At 41.9% G+C, this 14,978-nt stretch overlaps 1 protein-coding gene across 1 annotated transcript in view; it reads left to right on the plus strand.

Moving 5' to 3' along the window:
* Positions 1-13,077, plus strand: part of MAPK11 (mitogen-activated protein kinase 11) — a 49,384-nt gene extending 36,307 nt beyond the window's left edge. Inside the window, exons 8-12 of the mRNA XM_066591868.1 lie at positions 2,648-2,719; positions 3,751-3,830; positions 4,206-4,284; positions 4,985-5,158; positions 7,999-13,077. Coding sequence (XP_066447965.1) covers positions 2,648-2,719; positions 3,751-3,830; positions 4,206-4,284; positions 4,985-5,158; positions 7,999-8,072 — 479 coding nt within the window. The 3' untranslated portion in view covers positions 8,073-13,077. The remainder of the gene's footprint in view (positions 1-2,647; positions 2,720-3,750; positions 3,831-4,205; positions 4,285-4,984; positions 5,159-7,998) is intronic.
* Positions 13,078-14,978: the final 1,901 nt, after the last annotated feature.

The following is a 14,978-nucleotide window of genomic DNA, read 5'->3' on the forward strand; positions in this document are numbered from 1 at the left end:
CCGCGGCTGCAGCCGCGGTTTCAGAATATGGAGCATGTCCATTTTTTTTTAAAGCTATTATCAGGGCTTTATACAGACTTCAGTCATCCTGAGTATTAGAGAAAATAACTGTCCCGGTTTTAGGAGTGATCTCCTCTGTATGATATATGTGGTAACCTGATCAAGTACATTAGTACTCCCTGCCGGTATAGCAGTTACAGGCTTTAGGTTTCCTAGTGGCCTCTCTAGTGTAACCCTAGTAATAATACTATCTCATCTGGTTGTTCTACAACATTCCAGGTGTTTTTTTCTTGCTGTTGCTCTTCGTTCTTTAGGTTTTGTTATTTGTTTATCTAGATATTCGTCTATAACTTTAGTAGTGGACCCTACTTTTTAGTAATCATTAATAAAAGGTAAATTTTAATAAGCAATAGTGAATATTAAGTTCCCTCAGTGACTTTTTGTATTTAGGATGTAGATGAAGGTTTTGTTCTTTCTTTATTATTTTTTTTACAAGAATGTGGATGTACAGAATGTATAAATTATACTGTTAGGCCCCCTGCACATAGACAGAAATTCTGCGGTGGGATTTCCTGCAGAATTTCCGCCACTGCACGCCTGTATAGGATTGCATTGCAAAACGCAATCCTATGCAGACGGCCGCGATTTGTCCACGTGAAAGTACACGCAGAAAACAAATTGCGGCATGCTCTATTTCTGTGCGGGGCTCGCAGAGGCCCGCACAGAAATGTCTCTCCCGCCTCCGCTCTGCACATGCGCTGGCTGGCCAGCACATCATGGAGCCAGAGCCGCTGGAGAGGTGAGCGCTGCACTGGTCCCTGCAGGGGCTCGGATTGGGTCCTGCTGCGAGAATTCTCGCAGCGGGATCCGACCCGGCCGTCTGCAGGCAGCCTTAAAGGGGTTGTCTCGCGGCAGCAAGTGGGGTTAAGCACTTCTGTATGGCCATATTAATGCACTTTGTAATATACATCGTGCATTAAATATGAGCCATACAGAAGTTATTCACTTACCTGCTCCGTTGCTAGCGTCCCCGTCGCCATGGATTCGTCTAATTCTGATGTCTTCTGGCGTTTTTAGACGCGCTTGCGCAGAAGGGTCTTTTCTCTTCTGCTCGGTCCGGACACGAGCGGCGTTCTGGCTCCGCCCCCTTCTACGCGTCATTGCGTAGCTCCGCCCCGTCACGTGTGCCGATTCCAGCCAATCAGGAGGTTGGAATTGGCAATGGACCGCACAGAGCCCACGGTGCACCATGGGAGAAGACCCGCGGTGCATCGTGGGTGAAGATCCCGGCTGCCATCTTGGAGAAGGAAGAAGTAGGAAGAAGAAAGAAGTTGCAGAGCGGGGATTCGGGTAAGTAATATATATTTTTTTTTTTTTAACACATCCCTTGGGTTTGTCCTGCGCCGAACGAGGGGCCTATGCAAAAAAAACAAAAAAAAACGTTTCGGCGTGAGACAACCCCTTTAAGCATAATAAGTTGATGTTTACAGATACTAAAGTGAGTCGTAGTTTTGCTATCTACAAACTGCAACATATTCTGAGCTTTCTTGGCCGTAAGTGTAAAGTGTGTGGGTAACGCAGCGTTTTACCGCTGTGGAACTGGCTGTGATCTTGGCCAATCGTCACATATGACAGTGAAATGTTACCATACATGTGCAGCCCGCCTCCCTTCCCCACTTTTTCCCTTGTTTATTTTTCCTGCTGCATTGATTACGCGCCCATAGAGAACAATACGCGCTCTCTTGCGTGTAATGTGTGGCAAAATACAACATCTATGTTCTTTTTTGCGCTAGAGTATTACGCAATTCCTATATGTTACTGTGAGCGCAACTGGGTAAGGCAAATTGCCTCTTATCATATGAGCGTACAGTTCACGTGTAATATGCGGTAATCTTGCACTCGTGTGAGCCCGGCCTTATGATTTATACCATTGTTTGTGTGTCTGTCTGTACATCCATCCGTCCAGCCATCCATCTTGGCCTGATATGGTCAGCTTTGTTAACAAAGCGACTTTTTCCTTGTGTATACATTATGTATCCACTATGCTTCTTACTCACAACAAACTTCATGCCTCCCCTCCTCTCCATCCACACAAGCGGCATGATGCTACCTCTCTCAATCAAACACGAGCCTACATTGTAAAATGTCCACTTTTTCATCAATCCTCTACTGAGTACAGCAACGATGGTTTCACAAAGTTGCAAAACCTTTATTTCACAAATTCTAAACTTAAGCCTTGGGAAATCCTTGTACATCTTCGAATATATAAAAGGGAAGAGGAGCGGCGCAAGCAGAGAAAATGATATGACCGAGCGACCTCAACGTTGCTTTGCTCTGGGTGTTTCCGGTATTTGAACTAGCGGACTGCTTTTACATTATAACACTTATTGCTAAATCCACTGAATAATGTGCCTTAGTATGGAGATAGATACAGGGGGATCTCTATATAGATAACCTTTATTGCAATTGCTGCTCTGGGACAGGCTTTCCTCTAATGTTAGATTTTAATAAAATTTTAATAGAGAAAATATAGCTAATAGAATTTGTCACTAATTGACAGAATTAAACTGTATATATTGTATAAAAATTGGCGCTTAACATTTTTGTTTTTTTTAACATCTTTTGTGCTTTTTTTCTTTTCCTGCAGTTGACATTTGGTCTGTTGGATGCATTATGGCGGAGCTACTGAAAGGCAAAGCTCTTTTTCCAGGGAATGATTGTATCCTCCTGTCACAGTTTAAAGGCTTTGTACGCCTTCGTACACCTTTTTTTAATTTTTTTTTAATGTAATTTTACACAAAAAATGTTTGCAATTGTACAATACAAGTTGTACGTTGGACTATATTTCTTGCAGACTGACTGATGGATTCTGCATTTGGGAGATGGGGGGGTAGTTCATTCGTCCACTTGAAGTAAGGGAGCAGTGATATTGCATATTGAACTATGCAGCCAGGAAGGGTGGGGCTCAGTAATAATGAGCTTTTATTATAATAAAGCTAACTTTTCCTCTGAAATACAGCTTAGAAGTGCCAGTTCCAAGCACTTCTCTCTGCTTGTAATTACAAGCACTTGCCGCTGGGAACCTGTTCGTGAAGTGTGCATGGTTCTGTCATCATCCTAAGGGCTAATGTCCATGGGCATATGTGTAAAACGCCGTGGGTCTCCAGTGACGTCACGGCAGGGACAGGGTTACATATGGAGCCCATAGATGGGCTCTGTATCATACGCAGAGAAATAGAGCATGCTGCGATTTATTTCTCTTGCTTATGGACATGCTGTGTCCACACGCCTCCATTCACCGCGTATCATGCTTGCATGCAACTCGTGTAACAGACAGTGAAACAACGCCCATGGACATGAGCCCTAAAACATGGCTTTACCTGCACGGTTATGTCTGTTGTAACTGCTGCCCGTAGTCCCTTTTATCTCCCCTCTCAGCCTTCTGTTCCTCCAGCATCAGTCTATTATTGATGCCCAATCATGAGGATAGACTATCAATAGTTTAAAGCTGAACAAACTCATTAAGAAAAATAGCACATTTCATACTCCCCTTTTTTTTTTCTTTTTTGCACTCAAACTGGAATAAAATTCTGACACACATGCATAGTAAAGCCTCCTCTTTCGCCCTCGGATTGAGCCAAGGACACTGGTGGGATAAATAGATTGCATTACTCTGAGGGGCAATAAACTGACAGAATCCAAGGAATGTTATTCTATTGTTTTTACATGTTGTTTCCTAAATGGGTTCAGATATTGACCAGTTGAAGAGGATAATGGAAGTTGTTGGCACACCTAATTCTGAATTTCTTATGAAGATTTCATCCGAACATGTGAGTTCTCTACACTTAAATCACTACAGTTGCTCGAAAACAAAACATGTCAATGCAGCTTTATTTTCACGTCTAAATGCACAAAATGTAAATATTGTTGTTCAAAATTTGTATATGCCAAAAAAAAATCATGGGCAAACCTTACCTGTCCGACATTTATTGTACATACAGTCTAACTTGCATTATGATGAGTCTAGTGATGGAAAGTCGCGGATACTTTATCAAATCACTGGTTTGGTTGGTGGTCTGGCAAACTGTTACTGGGCTTTTATTTTTTTTAAAAATGAAATTAAAATAGCAACAAATCCACTTTAATGTAAGACTAAGAACATCATTATAGCCTTTTTTTATAATCCACTTCTTTTGTATAAGTAGGCTAGAAGGTATATTGAATCTTTGCCACACATGCCGCAACAGGATCTGAATGAGGTGTTTCATGGTGCCAACCCTCTAGGTATGTTCCTATTCTCCTGTAATATTCTGTGACTGGTATACTTGGCGCAGGGAACATGATTGTTGTCATTGATAAAATATAATCACTATTATTAAAATAGCAAGTAGATGTGCAGGCACGGTCATTCTTCAAAGAAATACTGTAAGAAGAAATCTCACCAAAAAGTTTGTGCACCCTATAACCAGATTAGCAAAAGGATATAGTGGTGCCAAGTAAGTACTTGCTTAAAGATCAGCCAGAGGGCTGACCAAGTGCTCTGCCGACTCCCTGAGAGTACTGTGAGTCTGCACGGTTCTCTTCCTTCCTGCCCAACACTGATGATTGAAATCTGTGCTGGGCAGGAAAGGAAACGCGGCATTCAGCCATCAATTCCGGGAGAGGACAGACAGTAGTGGCCTACCACTGCGAAGGTCCATGAACCATTAAAGCACAAATGGAGAAGCAGCAATAACATGTATAGGACCTTTAATGATCATGTGATTGTCTGATGCCTGGGGGAGGCGAGTGAATCGCGCTGCAAAAGGTTAACTTTTTATCATGAGAACGAAATGTGCAAGTACATGTAGCAGAGCTGTGGGTGTGAATTGCATGTGTGCACACAGCATGGCTGTATGTAGATGTGAATGTTGTGTGGGCCAGCTGCCAGCTTGTTACTGTAAACAGTGCCCAGATTATGACAAGAAATGTTTTGTCTTTTTAGCAATCGATCTGCTGAAGCGAATGCTGATTTTAGACAGTGATAAGAGGATCACAGCCACTGAAGCCCTCTCACATCCTTACTTTGAGCAGTATCATGATCCAGAAGATGAGCCCGAGGCCGAGCCCTACGACGAATCTACAGAGAATAAGGAACGCACAATTGATGAATGGAAAGGTACAAAGCTGTATATCTGCAAGCAGAATGCAGAAGTGTGAATAAAGCCAACATGTGTGTCCCTACCTGTAAATATAGAATATTCACCAGTGACATTGGTGGTCACCAAGGGTCAAAAAGAAAATGGTGTGCTACACAATCCAGAATGAAATAACGATTTATGTAAAGCAATACAAAATTTTTATTGGTGTACCAAAACAGGAAAAAACAATTAAAAACCCCTAAAAGCACAAAGTGCACATAATCAGGTGGTGGTGCACTCATATGTGCAAATATCGTAAACTTCCCCCATCAACAGACAAAAACATAAAGTAAAGGTGATATGGAACCTGTGTCCCTAAAGGCCCATTTAGACACAACGATTATCGCTCAAAGCCATCTTTTGAGCGATGATCGTTTTGTGTAACTGCACTGACATCATGCAGTTTTCGTTAAACCATCACTCATCCTTGTCTTTCAGCATGCTGAAAGACAACGATTCTTATCAGGGATTCACAGCGGAATACAGCTGATACTATTGTTTTGACTGTATCCCGCTCCCTGATGACAGGCGGGGTATAAAGAACGCAGCTGTCCAGCTGCTTTCTCTATACCCCGCTCGGAGCGCTCGGCTGTATAACTGCCAGGAGCTCCATGCAGAAAACACCTGGATGCAGAAGACAAGCGGGTCCACCCTGCTTGTCTTCTGCATCCTCCGCTCAGAGCGCTCAGCTGTATAACAGCCAGGCGCTCGGAGCAGTGAACAGCTGCATGCAGAAGGCAAGCGGGGACATCCTGCTTGTCTTCTGCATCCTCTGCTGGGAGCGCTCGGTTGTATATCAGACGGGTGTTCCCAGCGGGGAACAACTGGATGTTCTCTGCATCCTCCGGAGAGCAAGGTGATTGCTCAACGTTTTGAGCGATCATCTTGCGATGTAATTGACACAACGATTATCGCTCAAAAGACATCATTTGAGCGATAATCGTTGTGTTTGAATGGGCCTTACTGCAGAAACCCTTTATAAATTATAATACAAGCTTAAAGACTAATGCATCAGGCAGACGACATACAAATAAGGCATGGAAATACAGTTACCACCTAAATTCGATATGGTGCTGGTGAAATACAAATGCGCCACAGGCATAGTCATCGTTGACAGCTGCCGCAAATGGAGCATGCTCAGCTTCTAGGTCCACTCCATAAGCTGGCATCTGCCTTACTTATACGGCAGATATTAGGAAGGGGGGTTTCAATTATATGAAATTTTTGTCCGATTATGGACAAACAAAGATGGCCTCTCTAACTACCCGATAACAGACTGCATTTGTGCACATCAATAGTCTATTAGGTGGTCAGAGAGGCAGTGCAACCATCTTTGTTCAGGATCAGACCGTCGCTTTAAATGCCCTTTTACACGGGACAAGTGTTGGGCAAACGATGCCAGACACTTGTCCCTGTGTATACTCTGTCCTGTGCTGCTACATGGGAGCCAGTATCGCTCACAGCGCGGCGAGGCAAGACGCTCTTTCCCCCCGCCCGCCTCCATCCACTGTAAGACGACTGCTGTTTACACTGAACGGCTTGTCGTTCAGTTCTCAAGCATGCTGAAACCCGAATGACTAAGTGGCTTCGCTCAGTCGTTCAGTCTCTGCATGCATTTACACGAAACGATGATCGATCAAAATCCTACTGGTGCGCGAGGTTTTGAGCAACTATTAACGATGTCTTAAGCAACACCAAAGGATAGATAGAAGTGCTTGACAGCCTAAAAAGATAAATGTCATATTACACTATTTGCTTTATAAGTAACTTATCACGACTCGCTGTGGGCCAGTGACGAAGGCCTCATGTCCACGGCACACCTGGACTTTTCATTTGAATTTCTGTAGCGGATGCACTGCGAGTCGTCATTAAATTGATTTTCTTTATTGCTTGTGGGAAATAGCAGATTGCTTTTTTTTTTCTTTCTTTCTACATGGATGCAATGTGCATCATCCGCATGGATTAACCCTTTCCAATCCACTGTCTGACATCTAAAGACATTCTGATTGAAGGCTGTACAACTCCGATGTTGGAAAACGTCCGGCAGGGTATTCCTACTGTAGATTACTGGCCGCTCTGTTGTCAGGGGCCTCTCCAGCATGTCACATACCGCAATACTGGCCAGCAGATGGTGCCATTGTATAATGGCAGAAAGAGAAAAACCCCTAGGAAACCCTGAATCCAAAATTGGATTGCAAAGGGTTAAATCCGCAACCCCACCTCCCTAATTGATTTTAACCTTCAAATTTGCAGTGCATCCCCAAATGTATTTGCAGATGCACTGCGGATCGTAGGCTCTCATAGAGATGAATGGAGCACATCCGCGGATTTAGAGTATTACCCATATGTGGCATCCGCAAATCAAATAAAAACAAATCCGCAGGTGTTAAATAAAGTGTGGACAACCAATGCTTCCCTATGGGCGGCTTGATTTGCGGATCTTCTACACGGGTGCCACATGTGGATTCTGCAAATCAAATCCACCCATGGACATTGGGCCTAAATATTTGTTTTGGGGGTCTTTTTTTTTTTCTTTATTTAGTTTTTGCCAAAACAAGATTCTAAATAGCAGGTACCCACAGATATGGATGAGAATCCAATTACGTGAAGTTCAGTGCCCGACCTACAGATAATGCGCTCTTAAACTTCCTAATATTGGGAAGTAAATTTACACTCCTTTCTTGCACTGTTTTGAAAACGAATGACTACTTGTTTTTGATGTCCACTGCTTTTCTACATTTTTATGATACATTTTGATATTAAATAGAAGTTCTTGAATTCATAGAAACTTTTTAATATGGCTTTGTTTTTTCCTCAGAGATTACCTATGAAGAAGTGGTTAGCTTTAAGCCACCTGATATTAAAATTGATAATCTGGAAATTGAACAGTAAGATTGGCCTTTCTCCTTCTCACAACGGACAATTACAGTATTGGCTTTGGCTTTTGCAACGTGAAAGGCTTCTGTTGACCAAAGACAAGAGGATCCTGAAAATATCATTGCAAGCTCATATCTGCTGCCATAAACCCATCATCTTTCTGGAAATAATTTTTTCAATTAAAAACTCCCATTTTTATAATGCTACATACAAGCACAATTGCATGTAGTTTTAATGTCATCTTACCTGTATATCTGCTATATGAATGTTAGATATAAATATCTGTCCAACTCTTATCAGAATACTTGAAACTTGGTTTTATTTATTTTTGTAGCCATCCACAGGCCAGTATCATGCTGTTTAGTCCAAGCACTGAATGAGCTCTAATTTAGCTAGTTACATAAATATTGTCAAGACCACTAAGTGTGCAGGTTGATCAGCTGGATTTATACATACAGAAGGTCTTAGTACAGATGGAACTTGATAGTGCAACTTAAAGGGCATCTGCGTTTCACTTACAATCATACTTGCCTACATTGCTGAAGATAGATAGGGTTATTACAGCCCTCTATGGTCACTTTCAGGCTGTCGGCACTACAGAATAAGCAGCATTAATATTTGCACAACCCTCTACAACCTTTAGTTCTCTTGAAGCAATCCGTAATGTTCCCTTATCATTATAGGATCCGGTAAAGGTGCTTTTACACACAGCAATTTACCCTTCATACAAGCGGATGATGTCCGAGTTCGCCTCTGCAGCCAGATACATTTTTGCTTTGTTCACTCACTAAATCCTTCACATTCACTGAGCCAGTGAATGAGAGCGACTGATCGGTATTTAAACAATTAGCAGACGAGCCAACGATTATTTTCATGCTTGCATGAAATGAGCAATAATTTGTTCGCTTATCATTTATCAGTCGATCCTTGGCTGTGTTTACACTGAACGATCAATGTTCATTTTCTCTTCCTTAATGACCGCCCATACATTTTTTGACGGTGGCACTTGAGGGACTTTATTCTGCAGCGCTCTCAAAAGACGGCGCTGCATTTGAAGCCTGTTGGTCGCCCTTGCCGGGGAGAGCGGGTGCTCGGCTGTTGGATGACAGCAGGGCATTTGCTGTAATAGCAGGAACCAAAGAAATCTTCGATTCCCGCTATTTAACCCATTACACACTGCAGTTGCTGCGACAACAGCATGTAAAGAGCTGACAGAGGGAGGGAGGCTCCCTCTGTCACCCAGTGGACACCTGCGATGTGATCGCAGGGCCCTAATGGATTGCCATGACACCCGGAGACTTGATTATAGTCTCTAGGTCTGCTTGCTATAGTGGCCCATGAGGTTCAGCCTCTGGATGAGCTTCATATCCATTCTAATACACTGCTGGAGTGAAGTATAAAGTCCCCTAAAGGGACAAAAATAAAAAGTTAAAGTATAAAGAAAAAAATTAAATAACGTAAAAACCTCAGCTTTCTCGTTTGCTTTGTAAAAAAAATAAATAATGTGGTATTTCTGCGTGCCTATAGAAAAAAGTTTGTACATTATTTAACCTGCAAAGTGCACAGTATGGGAAAAAAAATACAAAAAACATGGTAAAAAGTAGCTCATTTTGCTTATCTCACCTTACAATAAAACTGAATAGAAAGTGATTAAATTGTTCTACAATCAACAAATGGTACCACTTAAAAAGTACAACATATCCAGGGAAAAAAAAGTCAAAGGCCATTGACTAAAACTAAAACAGAAACCATGTTAGGGAGGTCTTTAAATGCAGCCATAAATAAAAAATACATTTAAAAAAAAAAATTCAATTTTTTTTTCCCCCTCTAAAAAAAAGAACAATAAGATGCTATTAGAAAATACAACTTGTCCTGCAAGAAACAAGCCCTCATATGCCTATGTCGACGGAAAAATTAAAAGGTTGTGGCTTCTGGAATGCGGCTATGAAAAAAAGCTAAAAATTGGTTGGTCATTAAGGTGCAAACAGTATTTGTCATTAAGAGGTTAAATAATGTTTTGAACAATTTTTCTGTGTAAAAGGGCCCTTGGATTTTCCTGTGCTGGGGGACACACACCCCACTGTCCCCCACCCTCCAGACACTGGGTGACTGGACTCTTCATGTGCATAGTAACACCCAAGGACCTGCCAGTCGGCCTCTGGAGGGAGGAAAAGTGTCAGGCGAGTGTTAATATATGAATACACATAAGATTCATAGGGGTGTGTAATGGCCCGTGTATTATACACACCTTTAATTTTCTGCACTCAAAATACGCAGTACACAAATATGCTGCATACAGTGAAGGAAATAAGTATTTGATCCCTTGCTGATTTTGTAAGTTTGCCCACTGTCAAAGACATGAACAGTCTATAATTTTTTTAGGGTAGGTTAATTTTAACAGTGAGTGATAGAATATCCAAAATCAAAATCCAGAAAATCACATTCTCTAAATTATGTATATTTATTTGCATTTTTCACAGAGAAATAAGTATTTGATCCCTCTGGCAAACAAGACCTAAGACTTGATGGCAAACCCTTGTTGCCAATCACAGCAGTAAGACGTTTTCTGTAGTTCATGATGAGGTTTGCGAAAATGTGAGAAGGAATTGTGGTCCACTCCTCTTTTGCAGATCATCTCTAAATCTTTAAGATTTCGAGGCTGTCGCTTGGCAACTCTGATCTTCAGCTCCCTCCATAAGTTTTCTATGGGTTTAAGGTCTGCAGACTGGCTAGGACACTCCATGACCTTAATGTGCTTCTTTTTGAGCCACTTCTTTGTTGCCTTGACTGTATGTTTTGGGTGATTGTCTTGCTGTAAGACCCAGCCACGACCCATTTTTATTGTCCTGGTGGGGGGAGGGAGGTTGTCTCAGGATTTTACGGTACATGGCTCCATCCATTTTCCAATTGATGCGGTGAAGTAGTCCTGTGCCCTTAGCAGAGAAACACCCCCAAAACCTAATGTTTCCACCTCCATGCTTGACAGTGTGGACGGTGTTCTTTGGGTCATAGGCAGCATTTCTCTTCCTCCAAACATGGTGAGTTGAGTTGATGCCAAAGAGCTCATTTTTTGTCTCATCTGGCCACAGCCCCTTCTCCCAGTAACTCTCAGAATCATCCAAGCTTCAGATGAGCCTACACATGTGCCTTCTTGAGCAGGGGGACCTTGCGGGCACTGCAGGATTTTAATCCATTACGGCGTAATGTGTTACCAATGGTTTTCTTGGTGACTGTGGTCCCAGCTGCCTGAGATCATTAACAAGTGTCCCCCCCCCCCCCCCTTCCCGTGTAGTTTTAGACTGATCTCTCACCTTCCTCATGGTCAAGGATACCCCACGAGGTGAGATTTTGCATGGAGCTCCAGATCGATGCTGATTGACAGTCATTTTGTATGTCTTCCATTTTCTTACTATTGCACCAACAGTTGTCTCCTCACCCAGTGTCTTACTTATGGTTTTGTAGCCCAATCCAGCCTTGTGCAGGTATATGATCTTGTCCCTGACATCCTTAGAAAGCTCTTTGGTCTTACCCATGTTGCAGAGGTTAGAGTCTGACTGACTGAGTCTGTGGACAGGAGTCTTTTATACAGGTGACCATTTAGGTCAGCTGTCTTTAATGCAGGTAACGAGTTAATTAGGAGCATCTAACTCGTCTGGAGGATCCTGAACTCTTAATGGTTGGTAGGGGATCAAATACTTATTTCTCTGCAGAATGCAAATATGTATAATTTAGACAATGTGATTTTTCAGTTTTTTGTTTTTTTTGGATATTCTATCTCACTGTTAAAATTTACCTACCCTAAAATTATAGACTGTTCATGTCTTTGACAGTGGGCAAGCTTACAAAATCAGCAAGGAATCAAATACCTATTTCCTTCACTGTATGTTAAATACCCATAGCCTATATTGATGCATATTACGCACCAAAATAGAACATGCTGCTTTTTGTTTTTTGGGGTTTTTTTCCACACGCGTTTAACTGCAGGTGTGAGAAATCAATGGGCTTTTAGGACCGCATAATACGTGGACCACATACACCCATGTGAGTTAAGATTATGGCCTCATGTACACAGCCGGGTCGGATTCCCACTGTGAGATTCTTGCAGCAGGATGCGACCCGTGCCTTTGCAGTTACCTCTCACTTACCTGCCCAGCATCTTCTCTCTCTGCTCTGCAATATGCTGGCTGGCGCACGTTCGCAGAGTAGAGCCACGAAATAGCACATGCCTGGATTTTGTTACGGCGCAAATTTTCCGTGATCAAAATCGAGGCTGTCTGCATAGGATTGCTTGTACACATGCAATCCTATGCAGCGTGCAACGGTGGAAATTCCACGTGGAATCTCGCTGCGGAATTTCTGTCCGTGGGCATTTATTTACTACTGCTGGAAATAGAAGTATGTTTGTAGTAAGCGCTTCCTCCTCTTAGCACTGTAATTAGCTGAAGGGTCCACATACCCGCCCCTGACCTGCTCAGTCCAACGCTCTTGTGTTTTATAGCTACTAATTGTTTTCTGAATTCTCTAACAAATCAACTTGTCAGATTCACTGTGGGACAATCTTGTTCATCTGCACTTCCTTCCAGTCTGAAGTAATGATAGAGCGCCATGAGCACGGTGATGTGTGGGTGTTCACAGGTCGTTTTGACATAATCCGTAAACAGTGTGGGTGAACATTATTTATATGCACTGCTATATGATGATGCAGCACGGCGTGTACGTTTATAGTGACAAATATTTCCCATGAATGTGAAAAGCTGCTTTTAGTGTGTGATTTCTGCATGTTACAATTAAGTTCATAATGAAGGGGAGCTCCATCTAAAATGGAATCACTTGTCAGGTAAACGTTTACTCCTCTGATGGGGATGGTATTTGTCAGCTTTAATAGCGGGTGCCTTCAGAGGGTGGCTGGGCACAGTTATGCCTACTAGTTCTCTTTGACTGTCTTGCAGGTAATGTGAAAAACAAATTGTTGGTAAGCCTTGTATTTCTTCTGCTGCCAATAAAATCATTCTTTTAATTATTTTTGTGTCTTTTCTGTTCATTCTCTTTTTTTTCCCTGGCACAGCTCTTATGGAGGCAAAGTAAAAGAGGTGGATAATGTTTTTCACAGCCTACATTGGTAAAAATTTATCAGTTGGCATGACTGAGTTAGTAATTTGTTTGTTCCTAAAGGGACATAATAAAATTTATTAAAACTTACAGGCTGAATATCTTTATATACAAATTTGAAACAAGCAAGACATACTTTCTACTTTTTTTCAAAGCAATTTAAGTCTACATGCAAAGATTCTGTCAAGTCAGTTTTTGAAAATAATGTATTGGAAATGCGCAAGTGTAAGAAGCCTGTGTGCCTTTTGACATGGGCCAAATTGTGATACAACTGGGTCAGAGTATGTCCTGAATCGCGGCAAGCCTTGTGGGAAGTTCCTGGTATGTAATGGTTAGTACCAAAAGTGGTTCATAGAGAAACAAGCAGTATGAGGATCACCAGCCCTCAAGATCATGATACATGTGGAAAGCAATGGACTACACTCACTGAAGAGCTACTATAGCACATTGCTGAATAAGTTAATACTGGCTGTCATAGATGTCAGAACCCAATGCCTTGCAACTAGATGCATATGGGACTTTGATGCCGTAGACCAGTCACCACCAAAAGTGCTTACAGTGGGCCATGCATATCCGAACTGGACTGTGGAGATTGGTAAGATGGTGACCTGGTCATCATGGTGGCGGCTGGATGTATCGGAGTCTCTTACTTAAGAAAAATGACACCAGGATTCTTTATTGGGAAGAATGCAAGTTTGTGAAGGCATTGTTAGGCTCTGGATGATGATCTACTGGTAAACGTTTGGTTTTGGCATTCATATTTTGACATGTACGACCTACCCAAATGCTATTGTAGCAGCAGTAGTATTCCATAATGCCAGTGGCCTCTTTCAGCACAATGTGTCCAGTCACACTGCAAAATGTTTAGGAATGGTGTGAGGAATATAACAGTTCAAGGTGTTCAATTAGCTCATGAATTCCCCAGATATCAATTCAATCTAATATCTATGGGATGTGTTGGAGAAATTGGTCCAATCCATGGTAGCCCAACTTAAAAAAAAACACATATATACAACTCTGACAACCTTTTAGTAAAAGCCCATTCCCCATGCTACAACATAAATAACCAGAATATAGTCTCCGCTCCCCGCTATGTCCCACGGCACTAATCGGTCCTCTGCTCCTTTTGTTTACAAGCTGTAGTCCCTCCGAATTCACAGGGCATTAAAGGTGCTGCAGCCAATGACTAAGCTCAACGATCAAGTGGTGAGCTTGGTCATTGGCTACAGTGCCTGTGACGTCCAGTAAACAGGCTGGGGCAACCTGTAAATGTGATATCAGAGGGGGGACACGGAGCGGTGGCATGAGACACAGTGTGGAGAGGTGAGTATACATTGGTTAGATATGTTATAGCATGGTGAACAGGGTTTTACTTTTAAAGGGGTTGTGTGTGTGTGTGTGTGTGTGTGTGTGTGCGTTTCACCTAAACGGCTCTGGTCTATCGAGACATGAACTCCACATAACCACAAAAACTGTCCCATCCTACATGGCGTGAAGATGTTAATTACAAATACTAAAAAAAAAAAAAAATTCATATACACATTATAGATGGATCTTTTTATTTTTATTTTTTTATTATTTGTAATTAACAGGACAGCTTTAGAGGTTATGTGGCGTTCTTGTCTCTATAGACTAGAGCTGTTTAGGTGAAACAAATTAGGCTCACACAATATTTAGTGTTTTGTTTGGTTTTTTTACTCGTTTTTATAGACTTTTCCATAATACCATAGCATACAACAAAAATTAACCCAACAATGTCATACCATACATTTGAAATACATTTGTACATATAACCTGTGACTTAATTATGTC

The sequence above is a fragment of the Eleutherodactylus coqui genome, chromosome 2 (assembly GCF_035609145.1).
Source record: "Eleutherodactylus coqui strain aEleCoq1 chromosome 2, aEleCoq1.hap1, whole genome shotgun sequence".
Lineage (NCBI taxonomy): Eukaryota > Metazoa > Chordata > Amphibia > Anura > Eleutherodactylidae > Eleutherodactylus > Eleutherodactylus coqui.